Source organism: Oenanthe melanoleuca, chromosome Z (genome assembly GCF_029582105.1).
Source record: "Oenanthe melanoleuca isolate GR-GAL-2019-014 chromosome Z, OMel1.0, whole genome shotgun sequence".
In the NCBI taxonomy this organism is placed as follows: Eukaryota; Metazoa; Chordata; class Aves; order Passeriformes; family Muscicapidae; genus Oenanthe; species Oenanthe melanoleuca.
The window spans coordinates 67850626-67873899 of NC_079362.1; the positions used below are offsets into that span (position 1 = coordinate 67850626).

At 52.9% G+C, this 23274-nt stretch overlaps 2 protein-coding genes across 2 annotated transcripts; both read left to right on the forward strand.

Moving 5' to 3' along the window:
- The first annotated feature begins 2291 nt into the window (after positions 1-2291).
- Positions 2292-5400, forward strand: CCL21 (C-C motif chemokine ligand 21). The gene is made up of 4 exons (XM_056514154.1): positions 2292-2455; positions 2960-3080; positions 3190-3373; positions 3690-5400. The coding sequence occupies exons 1-3, from the start codon at positions 2386-2388 to the stop codon at positions 3356-3358; spliced, it is 360 nt and encodes a 119-aa protein (XP_056370129.1). The 5' UTR covers positions 2292-2385; the 3' UTR covers positions 3359-3373; positions 3690-5400.
- A 1857-nt stretch (positions 5401-7257) lies between these two features.
- Positions 7258-14381, forward strand: LOC130265238 (C-C motif chemokine 19-like). Its single transcript, XM_056514155.1, has 4 exons — positions 7258-11433; positions 12489-12612; positions 12950-13037; positions 13526-14381. Exons 1-4 carry the CDS (start codon positions 11376-11378, stop codon positions 13544-13546), a joined length of 291 nt encoding a protein of 96 aa, XP_056370130.1. The 5' UTR covers positions 7258-11375; the 3' UTR covers positions 13547-14381.
- Positions 14382-23274: the final 8893 nt, after the last annotated feature.

Genomic DNA, 23274 nt, shown 5'->3' on the forward strand with positions numbered 1-23274 from the left:
CCCAGACTGATTTCCAAGGGGCCCTGCTGCTCAAGCATGCAGATGGGTCTGCAATTGCCAAGTACCGCTTTCCCTCCTGGGACCTCTCCAACCACCTTCCCTGGAAAGAGAGAGAGTCTGCTCATCCAGATGTTTTGTTAAAGGTGCAAGCCACAGCAACAGGGAATTGCCAAAGACTAATGCCTTTGGGAAGGAAAACACGTGCCCTGCCCCTGTTCAGCAGCTCAGACCGTGTTTGGGGCTGGCCTCTGGCCAGAGGTTGCTGCTGCGGTGTCTTCAAAACACTCAGAGAGCCAGGGACTTTCCAGGAGCTTGCTGCCGTAGTGGGACATAGACTGGACAAGGAAGGAGCCTGGGCTCTGTGCTGGGACTGCAGAGCTCTCCTGGGCTCCTCTGAGAGCACCCAGACACTGCTGTCTGGGGAGGTAAGGACTGGAAAGGCACTGAGTACCAGCTTGACTCTCCTTTTTCTGCCCTGTCTTGATGCCACCATTGCTTTGGGATTAGAGGGAGGGGTGACAGCACACAGGATGCCTCCAGGGACTCATTCCCCATGCTGCCAAATACGCTGGGGAGATGCACCTGCAGACAACCTGCTACTGCCCGTGTCCCATGCTTGTTGCTTGCTCCAGGCTCTGCTGCCTGACTCCACAGCACCCTCTGTGTTGCACAAATGTGTGGAGAGCTGCCTCCCCCTGTCTGTGTACTGGACACTTGGGTACCCACTCCCCTGAATGGGATCTCCATGCGTGAGTGATGGAGGAAGCCCCAGGAGTGCAGCCTTGGCACACTGCCCCAGGCAGTCCCAGAGGAATGCTGGTCTCCTGGCCCAGTTGTTGGCAGTTGCTGGTGATCCATGACTCCGGCATTGCCTTCTCCCTGCTGAGGGGAACAAGAGTTTGGGCACCTTACACAGCTCTGCTTTCTGCAGCAGCTGAGGCTTTGTTCCTCTCCAGGGTTACTCATTGTCCTGGACGAGTATTTATCAGGGTCATTATCAGGAACTGATGGAAAATCCAGCTCTCAGGCTCTCAAAGAGGTTTGAGCCTCATGAGGGCTGCCCATTCCACTGGGGCTCCCAGGACACAGCTGGCTTGAGCACTGGGACTGGAGCTATCCAAGGAGCTGGAGGCCATGGTGAGTGAAGAGCCACTGTTAGCACTGGGTGTTGAAGAATAGCAAGGGAGACTTCTTGCTGGTGGGGATTGTCTAGGGAGGCTGGAGTCATGCTGGTACATCATCTCTTCTCAGAGGGGCTCTGGAGCAGGGTGAGAGTAAGCTACACTAGATGCATCACAGGAAATTCCAGCTAAACGGTAGGGGAAATTTTTCAATTTGGGGACGTACCAAGCACTAGAACAGGTTGCCCAAAGCAATTGTGATACCACCATCTTTGGTCTCTTCCAGACCATGCTCTGGTGATTGTCTGAAAAATGTCTGACTGTTCTCTCCCCACAGCAGGACTGGTGTCACAATAGTTGCTCACGGCTTGGTTTGGTAATAAAGGCCATCTCTTTGACCGGCTTTTGTCACCACAGGAATTTCCTGTGGGGTCCTGTTCAGCTCTCTGGGTTCACTTCTGCGTAGTCCCCATCTGTCCAGCTATGTCCAGCTGCACAGGGTCATGTCATGCTGCTGTGGGCTGTCACATCCTTGTCAGCACATTCCGTCAGCTAGTCAAGGTCCCCACTCACCCTCAGCTCCCCACAATTTGGTATCAGCAGCAAAATATGACAGGCTGTGCTGTTTTCCCCAGCCCCATTGCAGTCTGGCAGTCTGGCCCTACAGCTGTATTCACCTCTGTTCAGTTGAGGCTGTCCCCAAGGCAGCCAGATATGGATGGGGGCTTGGGGGGAAGGGGCACGGGCTCGCCCTGAGCCACTTCTCACCTATTATTTGTGTTGGTGGTTTGGCTCAGAAGCAAATCACAAAGTGGGGGAACAGAGCAGGTTGACTCCTTGCTTTCTTTGAAGGCTTGGCCACCTTCCAGTATCCCTTTCATGGGAATAGACACCCGACCCTCTGAGAGCAGGTAGTGGCAGGTTGTGAGGCTGTGTAGGAAACTGGAACCCACAAACTCATCTTGCTGTGATGGGAGCTGTATCTCCAGCATGTCCCCCACCTGGCACCCCATGCTGTGATGGGCAGCTGGGAACAAGACAGGACGTGTCTGTGAAGGGGGGCTTGCAGCTTACAGGAATCCCCCACCCTCTACTTCTGCATCGCCCAGCCCTTGGCCGGCTGCCTGCCAGGCTGTCCGAAAACGAAAGCAAGGAATCCAGAGATAAATAGGAGCAGCCTCAGCACGAGGCAGCAGTGCGTGTTCTGCTCCCAAGCCTTGTCCTGCTCCCAAGCCTTGTCCTGCTCAGCGCCCGTGGCAGCACCATGGCTCTCCGCCCCTTCCTGCTGCTGCTGCTGCTGCTGGCTGCCACCCTCCTCATCACCCAGGCTCAAGGTGAGGGCAAGGAGCTCCTGCCAGCTGCTGCTGGGATGGGGCAGGGTGTGTGGGGTCAGTGGGGTCTGTGCAGGGTGCCGGGTGGTGAGGGTGGTGCATTGGTGTGCATGTGTAGAGCTCTGTGTGTGTGTTTGTGTGTGCCTGTGGCATTGGCTTGCAGTGCTTGCCCAGCCTGGGAGTGTGCCAGTGGGCATGTGGCTGGTGGGGCAGCAGCACCCCACTCTGAAAAGAACGGGAGGAGAATGAGGTTCAGTCGCTTTTCAAGGAGCTCATCCCTGCCTCAGTTTCCCCTCCACCACTCTCGGATGTGGTGTCTTGTGTTCCTGGAGGCAGGTCTGACCTGTAGCTGGGCACTGGGGTTGAGAAGTTCCAACCCCACGTGCTGCCCAGGATCACCCCGACCCGCGACACCAAGGGACCCCTGTGCTGTCAGCTGGCCTTCCGTGCTGAAGGTGTCCTGACCCACTGATGATCCCAAATCCCACATCCTGCCCTTGCTCACAGGCATTGGAAGCTCAGCCTCGGACTGCTGCCTGAAGCACAGCCAGAAAGCCATCCCCAGCAGCGTGGTGACATCCTACCGCATCCAGGGACCCGAGTCGGGATGTTTGCTTCCTGCTGTTGTGTGAGTACCCTGTGGCAGCCAGGACCACTTGGAACAGTGAGGCTTCAGACAAACCCTCCCCTGTCCTCCCACTTCTTCCCCCCAGAAAATCTTTCTGCTGCTCCCCCAGGTTCACCACCAAGAGGAAAAGGAAAATCTGTGCCTCTCCCATGGACAGCGCTGTCCAGAAGTTGATGCAGGACCTGGACAAGAAGGCCAAGAATGACAAGAACAGCAAGAAGGGGCAGACCCAGCGTCCCAGGCGCAAACCCAGGAAGCAGCGGCGGCAGCGGGCCTAAGTCAGGCCTGCAGAGGTGGGTGAGGGGGGTCAGTAGAGCGAGGGTGCTGCACCCCATTCTAGATCCTTTTGTGTGGGAGGGTGGGCATTCAGCTCCTGGTGCAAAGCCTGGGAGAGCTGTCAGAGCCGTGGCTGGAGCACAGAGGCACTTAGAGAACAACTCTCTCCTGGTTTGTGCTAGCCTTGAAATTAAATTTGTTTCTGGAGCTGCTGGGATAAGGCAATGCTTGGGGATGGGCAGGGCAGGTGACGCCAGGGAACGGCCCCTGGTTGGGATGGATGGTCTCACTTACATCCTCTCCATGTCCCCCCCTCCTCCTTGCCTTTGTTAGGATGGATTTCTTCCCACTGGTGACTGACCCACGGCCTGGCACTGGCAATGGACGCACACAAACCACACACCCACCCACCCGCCAGCCCCAGGGCGGGGATGGGGCAGGCTGAGGAGGATTCCCTCTGCCCCACAACCTCTTTGTTGCTGCTATGCCTGACACAGAGATCCCCCAGCACCTGCAGTGCCTGGGTGCTCTCAGCAAAGCAGGCACCCAGGGCCTCACTTGTCCCATGGCCGAACAAGTGGGGACCTGGGCGTGGGAGCTGAGCCATGGCCTCTAGAGGGAAGTGGACAGGCTTCCCACTGAAGGGGAGTTATTTAGCCTAGCTGAATGGATGCTTTTCCTATGACTTTTTTTTGGGGGATATTATACATTTGTATTTATATTTGAAAACTGTGCTTTCATTCAGTTTTCCTGAAAGGCTTTACTTCTGTCTCCTTGTGCTTCACAAAGTAGTCTTTATGCTGCAGGATAGATTTTCTGGAAGATTTCGCTTATTTTTCTACCAAATAAACCATGGCTGCATTTTATTTTCCTCTCATCTCTTTGCTCCTTCTTGCCTTGCAAGGCTGTGGGGAACTGGACAGGTCCCAAATCCTGTGGTCCTACCTGAGCTGCTTGCTGGGTGCTTCTTTGCAGAGCAATTAATAGCACCTGAGATGGAAAGTTTTGGGGTAACAGTGCTAACAGTGTGGCTCTGTGTCTGGACTGTTCTAATCTTTCAGGTTTTATGGTGCACTGTTGGATTGTAATTTGGATAAAGATAGCCACAATTTATCCCTTTGGTTTTTTAATTTTCCTTTTTAGGTACAACATTTCCATGAAATCAGAACTAATTGTTCAATTTAGTGGAATTACACCCTTTTAGCTCCCCTGGCTACAAAATTGCAATGAAATCAGAACAAATTGTTCTGTTTAGTGGAATTTTACCCTTTTCTTTCCCCTGGTTTTGCTTGTGTCAGGGATTGAGACACTATTAAGATAAATGCTTAGTTTCCTGGGAAAAAAAAGCCATCAGCAACTCTCTTATACTTATTTACGAAATCTGAAAAGCCCACATGGTAAAAAATACATGAGAGGCTGTGAAGGTGAGTGAATAGATGATTTTGTAAAATTAATTGTAGACATCCTGCAGCCATTTGGGAGCAGTTCTATCCCAAAGCTTTAGTGAGAGAAGTCACTTAAGTGGAGGACACCTTTAGGTGAGACTGCAAGGGGAGGTGGGACAGACTCCTGGGACAGGGCTGAGGGAAAAGTGGCATCTCCCTGTGCTTGCAACCTGCTCTCCCTGGCACGCTGAGAAGGAGCCAATTAAACAGCTGTACTAGTGCTACACTGCTATCTGCTTGCAGAGATTTTGAACGTGGACTTTGGTCAGTAAAGGTCTATTAAGTCATATAAATGCAATAATAGGATTTGCAGAGCTTAACAGTATCAGCACAGGCCGTATGTTTGTTGGAGTAAACCTTGTATCTGAGTGTTTCTATCAAGTACCTATCTGGCTTTACTGCTTTATTAAGAGGGCATTTAAGTCTATAATTTTAAGGCTGTGTAAAGTAACTGTGAAGTCCAAGATACAAGCCCTGAGCATGGGGCAGACGCTGAGCTGTCTCCTCGCTGCTGCCTCCTCCACATGGAGCAGGCGGCCTCTGCCAGACCGGCTTTTGGACAGGATGTGTGGCAATAAAGTGTATTCTCTATAACCCAACTCGCTGGCTCCAGTTGTTGTGAAGGGCTTTGGTGGGGAGGGAAGGGCTGCATGGCCAGGTGCCCCCCACTCACCATCATCCCTGGGTCTGAGCTTTTGCAGTGCTCCCGTGCGATGCGTCCTGGGGTACCGGGAGCACAGGGAAGCAATGCAGGCTCCCTCTCTTGTAGCTGTGCTGCCCAGCAAGGTGGAGACACCCTGGTTGCTCATCTGTCCCCAGTGAGGGGTTCTCAGGTGAACATGATTTGGACACAGCATCTTTTCTCACGGCCAAGCCTGTCCCTCTGAGTCCAACCCATCCTGGATGTGCACTGTGTGTTCAAAGCAGGGGCTCTGTGCTCCTTGCTGCTTTGGGATAACAGCAATAAAACAGGTTATTAATGAGGCTGTGCTCTGGACTGGGCTTTGCTGGGAGCCTGGGAACTGATATCTGCACACAAGGGTGGAGGTGCTGTGGGAGGGCTGGAGGCAGCCCTGTGTCTGATGGGAACACACTGCATCTAGTGGCCTCTGATGAGCTCCTCGTGCTGGTTGTGGTGTCAGAGCATTGTGAAATGGTCCCAAAAATTCCCTAGAAATTAGGTCCAGAAGAATATGTCTGCAGTTACAAACAGCTAAGCATGAGAGGATGCAGGAGCGAGCCAGCATGTGAAATGTGCCCTGGTGTTTCTGTGGCTGTGGAAGAAAACACTGCACAGGAGGGCTTTTTCCCTTTAAATGGAAGGAGGCTGTTAGGTTAAACAGGTTAAAAAGACATGCCAGTGGTGGTGTTCTAATTTGCCCTAAAATTTACCCCAAAAACAGGGTCTGGAAACACAGTTTGTCCCATGCTCAGGGAGGCACACGTGGGCATGGGCACAGTTGCACAAATGTAATGCACAAGCACAGGTGTTTGCACTCTCCTTCCAGATTTATTGCTGAATGCTGCTTTCCAGGAAAACAAGGTGGCAGGTTACTGGGAGCCCCTGGAGGCAGGTGTGAAGCAGGTGGTCACAGTGTTGCTGCAGTGACCACCTGTGACAGTGACAATGTCACCAGTGACAATGTGTGATACAGTGATGACGGCACCAGGGAAACACCTCCCAGGAGATGCCCTGTGAGAAGTGATGAGCTGCCACCTGCAGCACTCAGTGGGTGCCAAAATTCCTTCTTCTCAACGGAGCTGGGACAAGAGATGTGAAGAAGAAGGTCTAAGGTGGTGCAGCAGTGAAGCAGCAGGAAGGAATTCACACAGCTGTACCCCTGGGCAGGGCAAACCTGATGCTCTGTGCAAAGCTAAAGCAGTGTTGACGAAGTATGTGCTGGGGTAGTAGGTGGGCAAGGGCTGTAAAAAAAACCCACCTAGGCATGGAATCAATCTGCAGGGAAGGAATGACATTTGCAACAATATCAAGCTGAGCAAGGAGTCAGGAAAGCCCAGCCACCCTGGAGCAGAAAGGCTTCAGTGACAGGAGAGACCAGCCGGGTGAGACAAAAACAGAGTGCAGCCAAGAAAGCCTGGACCCCAGGCCAGACGATTAGCTCAAGTCATTAGCTGTGCAGACGATGCTCCAGGGCAGATGCCAGAGCAGAGTGCTCTGGGCTGGGATGCCAGGTGGAGCTCCAGCAAAGCTCACCTGGACACAGACACACCAGCTCCCTCCCTCCATCCAGGTCCTTGCCCAGCAGCAGGAGTGGGCTGTGCTGCACTCGTGGGGGCCAAGGGCTGCTTTTGGGGCTGCATGGGTGTGAGAGAGGCTTTGGATTCCAGGCAAAGCTTCAAGGTGTTTTTTGGTGTTCTCTCCACCAGCACTACTCTCCTGAGGTCTGCTGTGGTCTTGAGAGCAGAGAGGATGTGGGAAAGTGGCTGGTGGCTCTCAGCCTTCCTGTTCCGAGGTATTTCCCAGTCCTGGTCATCCCCTGGCATTCATGCTGTCCCAGAGGGCACAGCCCAGACCTTTCTCACAACCCTTTTATTGCCTATATGTAACTCCCAAGTGTCCTCCAGTGTTGGGGTCAATGTGAGCCTTGCCCAGAGCTGCAACAAACTGAGAACTTCACAGTCTTCCCTGCCCTTTGCCAAAGAGCCAGCAGAGCAGTGAGAGCAGCCCCCAAGGGTTTGTTCTGTCCCTTATGCTTGTGGATTTGTCTGCAGGTGAACTGAGTGTTCAGCTTCACCAGGCACCCTTCTCTGCCAAGACATGCAGGATGTGTCAAGGAAATTGCTGATTGAGCAATGAGCTGTCATGACAGCTTTGAGATGTCCCTCTGAAATCCCTGGAGAGCTTGCAAAGAGAACAGGCAGAATGATGTCAGGGAGTCAGGGCTGGGGGCATCCCCCCTGGCCACTGCCATCTTGGTGCTCTTTGCAGGGAGTATCTGGCTGGGAAACTGCAGCCCAAAGGTGATGCTGAGAGACACGTGTGTTGCAGGGATCCTGGGAGGTGGTTGCTTGTCTAGGGGTGTAGAGCAAGACACAGCTGAAGATTTTTTTGGACCTACTGCTCATCACACATGGTGACCTCAACATCAGCGACACTGAAGCCAGTGAGTATTAGAGACAGAGCAGGAATTGGAACCGTTTGAATCCTTCTGAACGAGATCCCCAGGTCCATCTTTGCTGCTTCTGGGCAAAGCTGTGAGTTGCAACTTTCCCCCCCTTATCCCCATTTAAATCATATTGACTTTGTTCACTCAGCCAGAGGAGATCCAGTGGCCTCAGTCCTTGTGCTACACCAGGACTGGGAATGTGATGAGACCTGTGTGAGGCTGCCACGGGCTGGGAGTTGCAAGGGGAATTGAAGTAGCTGCAATTCTTTCCCAGTATTTCCCAATGAAATGAATTCAGCCAGACCAGATCCCACCCCAGGGACCGGCTGTAGCTGGAATTTGCTGAAATTCCCCCTTTGCCCTTTCCAGCTCCATAGCTCAGAGGTGGAAGGCAGACCACCACCAGACAGCTTGGGGAGCAGCTGCCCTGGCAGCTCCTGTGGCTGTCAGGTCTCCAGGAAGGCAGCAGCATGGTCAGTGCTCCCTGAGCAGAGCCCAGGGGTGAAGGTGATACCCACACGGTCTGTTTACATTTCAATGGGTTGGATTTCCCACAGGGATCATTAGTCCCTTCTGATTTCCGCTTTAATTAACAACTGCATTATCGAGGTTTCTGCAGGAGTGAGTACTCATGGATGGTTTATGCTGTATCCTGTGGTGTCCTCTGGGCTGGAGCTCCAATGCTCCCTTAATTGCTCAGGAAGAGGCTTAAATGAGTCAGTGCTAACAATGCTCTTCCCTCATCCCCACCAAATCCCCTGCCTGTTTGTGCCTCTGGAGACCCTGGACCTTGAAGCATCCCTGTCTTTGCCATCTGCATCACCTCTTCTGGTCCCTGAGGGTCAGTCCTGTGAGGGGGATGGGTAACCTTCCTGAATGCCACAGGGATGCACTTCAGACATGACCACCATTTTCTTAGAAATCTTACTGACCCCAGCACGGGGTGGAAACCCACCACATTCCCCTTTCACAATGCAAGTGGAAAGCCCCTTTCCTCACTCTGGTGCTCTTCCTGGGGAGCAGAGGCGTGTGAAGCTGTTGTGCTTTCACCCACTTGGCTCCCTGACAACTGTTCTGAGGAAGAACAATCTCCCTTTCCTGCCCGTGCTGCTAGCAGGGGCTGTGGGCAGCTTCAGGGGTGGGGGTCCCCTGCAGCAAGAGATGGCTAAGAGGTTTAGTCACACATGGATATTCCCAACTCAGCACGCTCCTTTTGGTGTAGAGCCAATTGGGAGCCAGCAGCAGGCAGGAGAAGCTTGTGCCAGGGAAGTGGTGGCTGGGGACAGCCCTGCTTGCCGTGGGGTGCAGGACCCAGCAGTGCCTGCCATCCCACAGCATGGGACTCCTAGCACCCCTTGCCAGCCCTTGGTTGTGCTCCAAGATCTGTCAAACACATGGAACAAAGAGGTGAGGGTTTGCTGCTGGGCAGCCCCCCCAGCACCCTGTGACAGTGGATCAGGGCTCTGCTTTTGGGACCCACTCTTTGCAGAGGGCTCCACACTGTCAGACCAGTGAGGAGCTGGCTCTGGGTTAGGAGCAGTTCTGGCCACCAGCAACCAGGAGCTGTCATCCTCCCTGCTGTGACATTGCTTTGGCAGTGTCCTGAGGAGATTAAGTAAGGACCAGGTTGCAGAACCAGCCTACATCCCCAAACCTGCGGGAAGCCTGGGGCTGATGACAGACGCTAATCCACCACCTAAACTCGCCTTCTGCTGGCTTGTGAGTGTCAGCAGGTGCTGACTGAAGTTAAGCTGGCACATCCTGTTTGTGCTACTCCTCCTGCCCACCAGCCCCTGCCTGATTCCTTCTCCACAGCACTGGCTTGCTGGGCACAGGAGCAGCCAGAGGCAATGCTTTGCTGATGGAGGAGATCACCCTGCACATGAGGCTGGTGCCAGTGCCAGTGCCAGTGCCAGTGCCAGTGCCAGTGCCAGTGCCAGTGCCAGTGCTGGTGCAGGGTTGCAGCACCGTGTCTGGTGGCATGGCTGGACTCTCCTCTTGCTTCTTACCATGGAGCAGGGAAGGGGCAGAGCATCTCCTGCTGTTGAGAGGAGCAGAGGGACTCACTGAAGTCCCTGGCTCCCATCTGTGTGTCTTGTGCCCGGGTAGATATTTGTCCATGTGGAAGGGATGTGTACGCTGCTCTCCACTGAGGTGAAAGGACAGTCCAAAGCTTGAGCAAGAGACAAGCTGCAGGCATAGACACTCTGCTTCAGGGTTTGTTCACCCCTGTGGCAAAGCATTTTTTCTATTTATTTAAATTCCCTAGTGGGAATTTATCTGGGTGCATCTGATGCCTTTACATTTGTCCTGCCCCTGGGCCCCTCAAAGAAGACCCTGACTCAGGCATCTCAAATTCCCTTCAGGGCAGCTGCTGGCAGCAGTGAGCCTTCCATCCTTCCTTCCCCGGGCTGCACAACCCCAGTGCTCTCTGCTTCCCAAATGGGGCTGAAGTAGCCTGGTTTAAGGGACATCACTGCAGGTGGCACTAGCGCTGGCATGGTGGTGAGTCACCGCAGAGAGGAGAAACAGCCCCCGTCCCTGAGCTCCTGTGAAGATTCGAAGCGGGAGCGCTGGTCCTCGCTCGGCAGTGCCCACGCAGCGGGTGAGCTGCTGGCACCCTGCGCTGTGCACATGGCCTCCGTGGGGGATTTCTGCTCTTGCAGGGAGAAAACCTTTTTACAGGAAGTTCTGTAGCTGCCTTTGGCCATGAATCCATTTTCTGGGACACCTGGAAACCAGGCTGGCTTTGGGCCTGTGAGATCCTGGCCCTGGAGTGGAGCGTGCTGACTGGGCTCTCCTCTCTCTGCCAGATTCGGATGTGCCCCCATGCAGGCACTGGAGAGGGCAGGGGGAGAAATCCAGGCTTCAGCAACAGCCAGGGAGACTCTGGGGTGGAGACTGACATCACCCTAGTACCAACATATACCCCAAAAATGGGGTTGAGACAAGTTCTATCCCCCCATAGCATCAGAGGGTTGAGACTATGTGATATTTAATGTGAATGTCCCAGAGATGTCTCAGAGAAGAGACTGGGAAATGTGTATGGTAAGAGCCCGCTCCAGGTGCCATCCCAGGGTCCTAGGTTGCTTTCACAAGGTAAAGGGACCCTAGAGCTGCCTGGTCCTGACCAGCAACTCCTATGGGCTGAGTGCTGGAAGAGAGGGCAAGAGAGTTTGGCTATGGGTCCACAGAACAGCTGGCTGCAGGGAAAGCAGCTGCTGGGATATTCAGGAATTGCTCAAAGATTAAAATCCAGCCTGTTGTAAGAGTTGTTACAGCTTCCCAGACTCCAAAAGAAAGTGAAAGCCATGGTCTGGAAGGATATATAAGCAGTGGGGAGCAGCAGCAGCAGCAGGAGGGTGCAGAGAAGCTGTGCAGAGCTCACCTCTCCTGCCTGGAGCTCCATCGCCTTCAGCCCATCCTCTGCCAGACTCAGCAGCAAAATGCGGTGCCTCCATCTTCTCTGCCTCAGTGTCCTGTTGCTGGGACGTATCCTGGATGGTAAGAGGGGACTCTCAGGCTGCCTTTTCTGTGGAATTGAGAGGATTGAGTTTCTTCTCTCTTTTGCACTTCCAGCAGACTTTTAGAGGGACACGTAGCTGCCGCTCCATCAGAGCCCTCCTGCATCCTCTTGTAACCTGTCCTGCAGGGACTTTGTCCTGCCCAAAGTCCAGACAGGAGCCTGCAGGGCTCTGGGGCTGGCAAGGCGTGTTTGGGAAAGGCCATGGAGCAATCCTGCCTCCCAGCGCCCTAGCCCAGCTTGCACACATTGGGCTGGGATTGTCTTGGTCCCACTTTCCCCAGCGCAGGGAGGGAACATTTCTGTCACCCTGTGGTGGAGGGCAGCCTGGAACCAGGTGGCAGGACTGATGTTTGAGGGGCTGCTGGTGCTGGATGTGGGGTTTGCACAGGTCACAGTTGTCTGGGTGGGTGGCATCAGAACCTCTACCTGTGGTGGGGAGCTGGGGGATCTAGACACCTTGTGGTGTTGTACAAGGGCAACAGACATCCGTGGGTGCAGCCAGCCTTGTCAGGCGTTAGCAGTGAATGCAGCATTTGCTGGGAGGGTGACTCTGGATCTCCTTCCCTGCAGAGAAGCACAGACAGCTGTGTCCTTCAGCTGTCACAGGAATGATCCATGTGGGGTGGGCAGGTGATAGGGTAGCTGCCAAACCTGTGATTGCTTCAGTAAATAAAGCTGAAATCACCCCCAGCCCCTTGGAAATGTGTGTCTGTATTGCAGCACCCTGAAGCAGGGTAAATAAAGATCCCCATGTCCTGCCTTGCTAGTTAAGGGTGCAGGAGGAACACAGTCATGCAGAAGGGTTGCCTTCTGCCTGTTTGCTCTTCCCCATCTCCTTTGCTTTCCGTCAGAAGGAGGAAAAAGGCTCCCAGCACCGGGGTGTGAGCGCAGTAAAGCTGGTGCCCGTGAGCCCAGCCAGGGCAGCGTGTGACAGCATTCCTGCAGGCACCATCCTGCCACAGCCCCTTCACCCTGTGGGGAAGCTGGGACAGGTGCAGCCGGCCTCAGCCTGCCCGGTGTGTTCCTCCTGCAGTGCACGGCGGGAACAACGTCCTCGACTGCTGCCTGCGGACAAGAGAGACGCCCATCCCGGCATGGATCGTGCAGGATTACCGGCTGCAGCTGGTGCAGGACGGCTGCAACATCCCTGCTGCCATGTAAGAGCCCAGGGCGTGGTGGCTCAGGGACAAGGCCTCGTGATGGCCAGGGATGGACCTCACATGGAGGCAGGGTTGAAGGCAGGATGGCAGAGGGATGTTGAGCTGGATTTGAGGGTGAAGGAATAGGGAGAGCTGCAAAAGAGATCCTGGAGATCCAGAGAGGGAGAGCAGCTGAGAGGGGAGAGCATGGGACAAGAGCCAGGGAAGAAAGTCATCTACAGGCAGAGATGGGAGGGCAGTGAGGTAGGAAGCAGGTGAGATCTTGAGCTGTTCTTGAGCGTGCATGGGGTGTTTGCTCACTACAGCTTGTGTTTTTCCCTCATGGGCCTGACAGATTCATCACCACAAAGGGCAAGCGCCTCTGTGCACCCCTCCATTCCCCATGGGTGATTCGTCTCCAAGAGAAGGTGGATGCCAGGAGGGTAAGAACCACTCCCATTCGCAGCCAGATGTGAGATCAGCACAGGGGGTGGGTTTATCCACTGCCAGACAGGCTTTTCCCATTATGACTGGGATGCTGGGAAGAGCAGGGCTTGCTCTACCAAGGCATGGATAATTTGTCTGGGTCTCCATCCCTCCTGCTTCCATCTGGGACCTCCTCAGTAGTACCTCTTCCACTCCAGATAAATGCAGCCGTGGGACTTTTGTCTACCCACTGTCACTCTTGTCTGAGCTTGATGTGTGCCCTGGCAAATGACACTGGGAGCAAAATCCCTCCCCACTTCTGCCCTGCAAGCTTGGAATCTGCTGCTTGTGCATCTCCATGGAGAGGGCTTGTGATGAGTTTGGGTGCTTTACAAGCCCTGGCAGGTCCATCACTACCATGGCTTGTCCAGCAGAGGAAGGGACCCTGGGAAGCTCATAACACAAGGAGCACACTAACACCAGTTGGGTTTTTTCACTTCTCCAGAGGAAACCCCAGGGCAAGTAGGTCCTGAAGAAGCCATGCCTGGTCCCAACGTCTGGAGGGGACCACCTTCCAGCTGTGAATCTGATGCTAATGGAGCCAACCTGCTTCCATCTCCAGTCTCAGGGCTGACCCTCCTTGAGACTCATGCCTGTGTGTGGGGCTGGGCAGAGCCCTGTCTGCTCTGTCCTTTTCCCTCTGCCTCCAATGTGACCCAGCAGCCTGTGTCAGGTTGAGCTGGGGGCTGCTGGACTGTGTCATCTTTGCAGCCTGGAAGCTGTTTGATGACTGATCTGCAAGGTGAGCCGGGGCACAGTCCTGTCAGCACAGCAGCTGTGATCTCCAGCTATAGCCCAATCCCTTTGGTTTCCTTGTCAGTCCCAACCAAGAGTTCTTCTGCATCTCTGGGAAGGGCTGCCAGTATAGAACAGTGTGAGAATGGAGAGGAGTGATGGAGATGTTCCACATGGCCATACATTGTGCTGATCCTTGCCAAGCACCACCCAGATGCCCTCAGAAAATGTGTGGCTGATGTGGTTCCTCTCTCACTCCTGAATTCCCTGCATTGTTTTCCTCCTGCCTTTTCTTGCAAGTGTAGAAATAGAGCCACTAATGTGGAGCAGGCAGAGATGTGGCTCTAAGCCCCTGCTCTCCTCTGGGACATTGCATCCTTTCTCAGTCCCCCAGCCTGACACCACTGTCCAGCCCTGCCCCATGCCCATGCCTGGAGGTCATGCTGCTCTCAGGTTATTTGCTGCTAGATCTATTCAATGCAACAATTTTATGTATATGCCTCTTGTTTAGTCCCTTTCTCTCTTTTTTTAAAATTGTGCCATTATTTTGTTAAATAAAAAGAAAAGCCAGCAGGTAGTTGTCATGCCTCATGTTTGAGCCTGAAAGCCAGTGTGGAGTGTGGTGAACAAACAGCACTGCTTACTGTGCTGCAGTGGTAAGGGGGCTGTGCTGGGCTGTGGGGAGAAGGAAGGAGGGCTCATAGGGATGAAGGACACAGCAGCTGGGCTGCAGGTCTCTCCTGGGAGTCTCTCAGCTCCATGGCAAAACAGGAGCCCTGCTCTGCACTGCTCAGTCTACAGAACCAAGTCTCCCTGGGAAGTTGTGCAGGGATGGGGTAGGAGGGAGCATGCCAGTACTGCACCATCCAGCCCCAAATGCTTCAGTCCTGCCAGTGCAGATGCTGGTTGGAGCTCCCCAGCTCTCAGCTTCCACACGAGCAGGGGACATGAAAGAAGTGCTGCAGAAATGGGAGGTTTGTCCTTGAAGTAGAGGGAAACTGAGGCACAGTGTGGTTGATTACTCTGGCAGGACAGATTACTTGCTGGCAGCTGGGGTGCAGGTGAGTAGAAGGATAAGCTTTTGGGGCAATGGAGGCTGCTGAAGACATGTACTCCTGGGCACATCCATGGATAAGGAACAGAGATGGCAACCCCCCAGCTCCTGCCACTCATTAACAGTAAGCTGAGAGTCTGTGGCCATTGTCCTCCTGAGCCTCAGGTCTGCTGAGCACTCTGAATAAGGTCTTGCTGTCTCAAAGTGTCCTTTAATCCCCTTTTGTCCAGGCCATGTGATGTTTGAACAAAGCTGGAGTGATGTCCAGCTGAAGCCTTTGCGTGTCCAACAGGCAGGCACATCCTTTCCTCCCAAGCACTGCTGTGTGTCTCTCCACATCATTAAATTAGTCAGCATGCCTGGGCACAGGCTGAGAGTGAAACGGCCCAGGACTGTTCCTGAAGGCAAGGGGAATGTGGCCACCAGCCCTCAGGGGTGGCATCCACGGTGGTGCAGTGGCTCAGCTGTTCAAGCAGGGAGTGCCCAGGTACTTTTTGCTGACACCTCTTGAATGCGAGCTTAATCCTATCCCTTCTTCTCCCCTGGTTGCCTGGCTCACTTAGCTGGTGGCTTGTTTCTCTTCCAGGTGCTCTCCCCTCTGGGGTGCTCCTCCCTGGTATCTGCACACGTGGTGCCTCGGGCTCGGATGTCTCTGAGTGTGATTCTCACAGAGCACCAGCTCTGTCCCAGATCATTAACTACAGTGACAGCCCCAGCAATTCAATCCTGGGCAGGAGAAGGAAGAGAAGGAAGGCTGGTATGGGAAGAGGGGCCAAGACAAACAGTGTGAGTGGGAAATGAGGATAACTGGCGCTGGCTTGGACAGAAGCCATCCTGCTGCTCGCTCAGTGACCTGTGAGGGGCCGTGGCTGGGGAGGGGGAGGATGCTTGGCATGGATCTGCTCTGAGGCTGAGCTGCTGCAGCTGGAGAGGGTCCCTGAAGGGCAGGGGCTGCCAGAGGGGCTCAGCCTGGGGTGGATCAGATTCATCCCTGGCTGCAGGCTACAATGACAAGGAGAACAGTGTCCTGGACCAGAGAAAATGAGGGAGAAGGGCCTTGCACTGATGTCTTGGGTGTTGGAAAGAGATTAATCCATTTACATGAATTTCAGGGATGTCTTAGTCCAGGGTTCCCATCTCTCCTGGGAGCAGTAAATGTGTTCTCCTCAGAGCAATGCAGCTGCACACAACAGATCCCTGCTAGGTCCTTGCCTGCCTTGACTCTCAAGTGGATGGTGATCCAGATCCCAGCTCTGGCAGCAGGCTGCTCTTACCCCACCAGGGGAGGACAAGAAGAGATACTATTCTGGACCAGGTACATGGTCCTGGCTCCTGTCCCACCTCCAGCCCTGCAACAGCCTCTTTCCACACTCCAGAGCCCAGCTCCTCTCGGAAATCTGTCAAAACCCAGACTTGTTCAGTACTTAGTAAACTAGGGAGTGAGTCAAAATGTCAACGATCTCTAGAAGGAAGCAGCCACTTTCCTTAGGGAAAGCAGTTAGTCACTGCCATGTCAGAAACCTCGATTCCCAGCCCAAAGCTAGTTTCAATAAAAAAGTCCTCCTGCTTTTATCTCCCCAGACATGTTTTTCTTGCTCTTTTTCTACCCTCACTGCATCCACAGGGGTGGGTGGTGCAGGACCAGAATCCATTGCAGTACGATGCAGACATACCCTCAGTAGCTCAGGAGTTATGTGCAGGGATCACTTTGGCTCTGGAGCATTGGCAGAATTACCTGTAGCTCTTTATTCAAACCTGGGGACCTGTATTTCACATGTTGTGGAGCAACAAGATAACTGCAAAGCTTTTCACAAGGAGTGCACCAGGCAGGAGAGAGAGGACAAGGCTGCATCTGTGCAAACAAACTGAGCAGGAGTTGGGTCACTCCCTGGCTGCCAGCACTCACAGCTGGGATCATGAGAGCACTCGTGTGTCTGCCTGGCATGGTGAAAGCAGCCTTGGAGGCTGCCCAGGATAAGTTCAAGGGGCACCAGACACAGCAGGCACAATCTGCAGCAGTCTCAAGGTCTGACCTGGCACAGACATACCCATCTGGGAGGTAGGATTGAAGGTTTCATGGCAAAAACACCCATCTGCTCCTCTGCAAGCAAGGCACCAAGGGAAATGCTATGCTGGTCTCCCTTTGTGCCATAATACCCTTTCCAGGAAGGGTACTTACTGGAACTGGTTTTGTCCCTTGCCTCCAAAGAGAGGGTGTACAGCCAAGAGATGGTGTTTTCTGTCACCAGCATCCCCCATGTGTTGCACATGCTGCTCCTGGAGTGACTGGGGAGGAACCAACTGCATCCCCCCACATGGACCTGCAGGCAAGGTGAGCAGCACCACAGGGGCTAAAAGCTGTTCCCCCTCTCACAGCCTTCACACAGCTTCTTCACATGACTCCCTGGTGCTCAAGAGCCAACAGGAGTTGTGGACATGCCCTGGACACATTTGCCAGTGCAGGGGCCAGTTGTTCCCCATTCTGGTGGTCTCCCCATGGTGCCAAGGCAAGGGGCTGTTCTTTTTGGCACAAGTGCCAGATCCAGCTGGCAGGGGCTCAGGGACCTGTCTGAGTTAATGTGAGTAGATGGGACACGTGGATGGTTGGGAAGGGTGGGAAGCCAGGTGAGGAAAAGCCCCTTTAGTCTGGCTCTATTGTACAGTTTGCTCCTGCCTAAACAACATGTGTGGATGATGGAGAGGATCCAGACCTGGCATCTCTCATCATCAGCCCCCACTTTCTCCCCCACTAATTTCCAGCATATCATCACCACTGCTGCTTGTCTGGACACTTTCTGCAGAGATTGTCCTGTGGGATGATGCCAGCACTCTTAGCCAGGCTGTGTGGTTTCAAGAAGGAGCTGGTGCCATTCCTGCCATGCTCCTCCTGCTGCTGATTCTCCCTGGTGCCATTGTCCAGCCTGCTCCCCCGTGGTTTGATCCCAGTGCTGGAGTACAGACCAGGGGGTTTTTCCTGCCCTGAGCTTCTGGAGTCAAACTGAGCCCAGAAGCTGTCTTATATGGAGAACCCTTGTGCCTAGACAGGACTTGACTCAGCTCTGTGTTTCTAGAAGTAGCAGGAACTACTAGCTCATTTTAGTGGGGGCTGAGCCACAAGCCAGGCACAGCTCTGCCCATGTCCCAGGGCTCCCTTTGGAAAGGGAGGGGGGACCCATTCCTCTCTACCCTCAGAGGCACCCACCTTCTCTCTAAGCACAGAAGCACTAAAAACTGGAGATAAAGATGAAACCAGGAGGGCAAGCAAAGAGAAGGCTTTAACTTGCTGAGAGAAGCAGGTTAACCATCCCTCCTGAACAAGCAGTAGGCAGTGACAAGAGGCTTAGTGTCATTGCTGTGGCTCTCCCCACCTCTCCCTCCTGTTTTCCCACTTAGCTGTGCCTCTAGGTAAGGCTTTTTTCTGCTCTCCACACTGTGTGCCAGCCACAGAAAGCTGGGGGAAACCTATCCTCCCTTTTATTCTCAATTGCTCTGCAACCACAGCAAAATGGTCTGGACACAGGGGAAACAGAACTGCTTCTGTCGGAGACTGAGGTGAGGGGTCACCACCAGCTCAGACTGCAGGGATGGGGCTTGGAGGGGGCTAGAAAAGTTCTTGTTATCTCTGCTTGGGATGAGAGGGACAGCCATGGGGCAAGCAAAGACAAGATTTTGGACATTCTTGCGGGTTCGTGAAATTGGTGTGCAGCCTGAGGGGCTGGGATGCATTATTCACATAAGCATGAGAAAGTTTCCTTGTCCGTGGTGAAGAGGGAAAACCAGAAGATTGCTGATAGCAAGACAGATCCCAGGGGCTCTTCCTGAAATCTTTCTTTAGACATAACGAGCACATATCTCCAATCCTTGTGTCTCATTCTGCCTGCTTGGCCCTGTGCTGTCCAGTTTCTGGCCAGTTTCCTGGGATCCTTCTGCCCTAGATATATTTTACTGGCATGGTGACTATTCTGTCCTGTCCAGAGGATTTGACAGCTGTGCTGTTTCAATGCAGATTTGCAAGGTGTGCTGTTTCACAAGTTTCCTGGCTTGGGAGGAATGTTCACCTGCTGCAGCCTTTAGTTGTTCTTTGCTCCAAACACATCTCATTCTTCCCCACTTTCCCACAGAAAGCAGCATTTCTTTCTTGCAGATGTCATGGCTGGGAAAGCCCCTCCTCTGCTGAGATATGCACAGACTGTCCTCACACTGCAAGCCCACAACTCTGTTTACATGGACGCTCCTTAATCCTGTTTAAATTATCAAGCTGTGACTTTCTGCTCTCTCTGGGAGGGACGAGGCTCCAGAAATGTGAGCTGCTGAGGTGGTCATTGGTGAATAAATCAAGTGCTTTCCTTGAAAATACCTGCAATGTATAATTTCCCACCTTTTTATTTAGCTGACACAGCTTTTGGAAAGGCACCAGTGAGCGTTTATGGTGATGGATGACAGCCACTGCAAAGAACAAAAGCAGAAGTGTCCCATATATGCTACAGCTACAGATTCAGCCTCTTCTCACAGTGCTTGGTTTCATTTCCCAGCCACTGCATTGTCCTCTGACCCTGACAAGGACAGCTACCCCAGGGAATTCCCAGTGACAAAGCCAGCAGGGCTGCAGGTTTCACTGCCTGCCTGGGGTGAAAGCAGGGCTGATATCTGCTGTGTGGAGCCCAGCTGTTTCTGAAGGATGCGTCTGCACTGTGCAATGACTCTTTGCTGAGCCTGTGGGATTCAGCTTCAGGAGGGCAGCAGGTCCTGGAGATGCTGTCACTCAGCTCAGCACTTCTCACCTTGGGTAGTGGGTTCTGTCCTGTTGCACTGCTTTGCACCCCATCCCAGTACAGACCCTTGGAGCAGCAGATACTTTGCAGCTTGACAGAAGATGGTAGGAGGGATGTTCTCTCTACCTTGATCTAGTTTCCAGCTAAACTACTCACTAGCCCTGCTGCCAACAAATCCAACACAGGTGGTTTGTTGCAAAAAATAGCATCTCCTGGCATGCCTGTGTGTTGTAAAGCTGCTGTTTAAAACTGAGTTACTGCAGACTTAAGCAAAAAACCACCACAAAGAGCCATTTGTGAGTCAGCCTCACACCAAGAGGTGCTCAGGTCTCCAGCCCAACTTGGCAGCTGGTGCAGTGCTAATAAGAGAAGGGATGAGGAAAATGGGGTATGTGTCCTGCAGCTTGCTGTCACTGCATTCCAGGCACTGTCCCCTTCCCTTTCAACATGGGTTGGCTGTTTGATTTATTTCTAAGATTTCTTTAGTGAGGATTTTGGATGTCATTCATGAGGGGTCAGGTAGTGCATGAATTATAAAAATCAGTCGTACTGGGACAGGTGGTCCCAGATGGGACAGCTGGACTCTGGAAAGGTGTGCACCCACTTGGGAGGACTGTTGAGAACAGTGGTGAGTTTGATCAGAGGTGTGAATGATGTGGCTTCAAACAACAGGATGAAGGAACTTGATTTAATTGTGCTTACAGGAATGGATTACATGGTTTCCAAGTGCACCGAGGGATATAGCGAAGAGAAAGTGAAAAGAAGTACTGAGCTTAATTCTGATAAGTCAAGAAACCACAGGGGTCAGACTTTGGGGGAAATTCCATTTAGCAGGAAGACAGAGATGAAGAAATGCTGCATGTCCAATGCTGTAAACTTTTACAGTGACACAAGAGCTCATCAGAAAACTAGAAGTAGTGCTGGCTCTGGCTCAGCACAGGATGGGTTAGATGGCCCTAGGCAGTCCACCCTGATCCTTTTTTCCCCCCTGTTACACTGTCCTACCAGGCTCCTAGTGGGTGAAGAGGACCTTCTCTGCCTTATGCTGTACTTCTGAGGGCTACATGAATTCCTTCACTGCCCATGATCTTGGGAATCTCTCTAAAAGGTGGAGAAGGAGGATGAAGTTACACTCTGAAGTCTCCATTTACTTGTTGGCTGCCTGTGGTCACAAGAAACCCTTGCTCCTGGATGTAAATCCAGGATCTCACCTAGGGCCCAAATGATGGAAGTGCCTTGGGAGCAAGAGGAGAGCTTGGCACACCAGACTGACAGAAACAGATCTTGTGTTTCTTCCATTAGAAATACCTTTGAAATGGAGCAGGCTGTGTGGTGGTAATAGTAGAGTGGGAACCATCAGCAGTGAAAACCAGCATTCTCCTTATCACCATCTGGGCCACATGCTAGGGGTACTCCTGATGAGGGCCTTGGCAGGCTTGGCTCTGTTTCACCAGCATAATTTGAGTATGGGCTTGAGGAAAAAAGGAAATCAACCCAAAGAGATAACAGAAAAGAGCTCTTCAGGGTGAACGTGAAGCCAAGGAGTTTAGCATCAAACGCCTTTTGAAAGCAGCTGTGCAGTCTTGCTCGGGGATAAATAAAGGCTGGTTTGAAGCTGGAGAGCTAGCTGGCAGAACATACTGTTCCATCTTGCCAAACACTTCCCAGACCACCTGTCCTCGCAGGGCTGGGCTCCCTGCAGAGCTCTCATGCTGCTGCACGCTCTGGTGGAGTGGATGGGTGTATGGCCAGCATTCTGGAGCTCAGCCTGGGCTTGGAGCGAGGGCACGGCTCAGGGGGAAGCCCTTTCAGGGTCCTTTATCTCTCTGGAGAGCTCAGAGAGATGGAGACCATTCCACTTGATGGTGTCCTCACCCTGGTGATGTTTCCAGGATTTGGAGTGGGAGGCAGCTGTGAGTTTGGCTGGCAGGAGATGTGCACTCCTGGCACCCAGTGCAGTGCCAGGCAGAGGCTTTGGTTTTGGGTTGGTGCAAGGTCTGAAGCACTGGAGTCAAGGGAGTTCTAATCAAAGCAGGCCCTCAAGTGTCTGTGCTCAGTGCTGTAGCAGAATAAGGAAGGACTCAAGCATAAAAACATCTGGAACAAGATCAGAAGCCAGACACTCTCCTAAACAAAGGAGATGCATGGCCTTGGAGGAGAAAACAGACATGTAAATAGAGACGGAGGGGGCCAACAGAAGGTTGGGTTTCTCTGGATCTCATTTGTCTTCCTTGTGCTGCAGCTGTCTAAAGTAAATGCTGGGGGGCTGTGGTGTGCTGGAACATGCTGGGGCCATTCATCACGGGCTGTGCTGGCAGCTGGGACAAGTCCATGATGAGCAGAACCTTCCAGCTTTCCAGAGGGCTCTGCCTCACTTGCAACACTACTTTTGAGGCTGCAGTCTTTCTTGTGCTGCATGCAGGCAAAGGTGGGGAGAGAACAATTTCTTTCAACAGGACATTCACCCCTGTGAATGTGACCCTGAGGTGCTTTTTCACAAGGACTCTGGCTGGTCTTCAGGAGGGTCATTGCCCTCTCTGTTTCCAGAATCCTTTCAGTGTACTCTGGTCAGATCTTGCCCCTCATTGACTGTGTCTGGTTGTACTTACACAAGAGCCTCCTGGGTCAGTATTTTCCAGTCTGGACAGCCTCAATCTGCTCAGCATTTCTCCTTCTCTTTCTGCTCTCCTGTTCTGGACAGTGCATGTGAACCTGGAGGGTAGGCAGTTCTGCAGGGATTTCGTACAGAGCTGCTACAATGGGCTTTCTTTGACATCCAGGAGACTGAGTCTTGGCACAGCTCTATTGTGAAGAGAGTCTGCAGCTCCATGGTATGCTTGCTTGGGCCATCAGCACATCAAAACATCAAAATTCCAAAGTGAGACTTCTTATCTGCTGCTTGCAAAGGGAGCTGGAGAAGGCCACGGTGGCTGGGATTTTGAGGGCTTCCCTGTGGAGCAAAGGGCAGCATCATCCTTCCCAGTTTTCCTGTGGGATACCCCTGTGCAAGGATTTCCAGGCAGAGAGGTTTATCAGGAGCAGGAAAAAGTCATCAAAGAAAGTCAAGATAAAGTATTCTGGGACAGAACTGCCGAGCATGCACAGGGGGAGTTAGGAAAGTCTCTGAAGCATGTAAGATGTACTAGGCTGGTATTCCTAAAGGGACACAACAGCAAGGAATGGGAAGTCCCTGGCTGGCTCTTCTGTGCCTGATAAGGCAGACTGGCTCCATGCCCTGCTAAGGAAGGACTTGCTTGTACATCCTTTCTTACTGGAATCAGAGGGGAGAGTCATCAAGACAACAGTCAGAAGGATGGGAAAAGAAAATGTGTCCCACTCCAAGCACAGCCATTGTGTCAGCCAGACTCCTACACTGTTGGAAAGACCTATCAAAAACTGGGCAGCATTGAAAGCTACTAAACCCCTGAGCTCCTCTCACTTCTCATAAAGCTACCCCTGCAGCATTAGAAGTGCACTGGAATTCTTAAAAGCCTTTTAAAGCCTCCGTTTTCTTCAGGAAGGCTGACCCAGGACCCTCAGTAAAATTTGGTTAGAAACATCCTCCACACAGCCCACTGCAGCACTGCCAACGCCAGCCCATGGCAATGCTCAAGTGAGGAGCAAAGGCTCCTG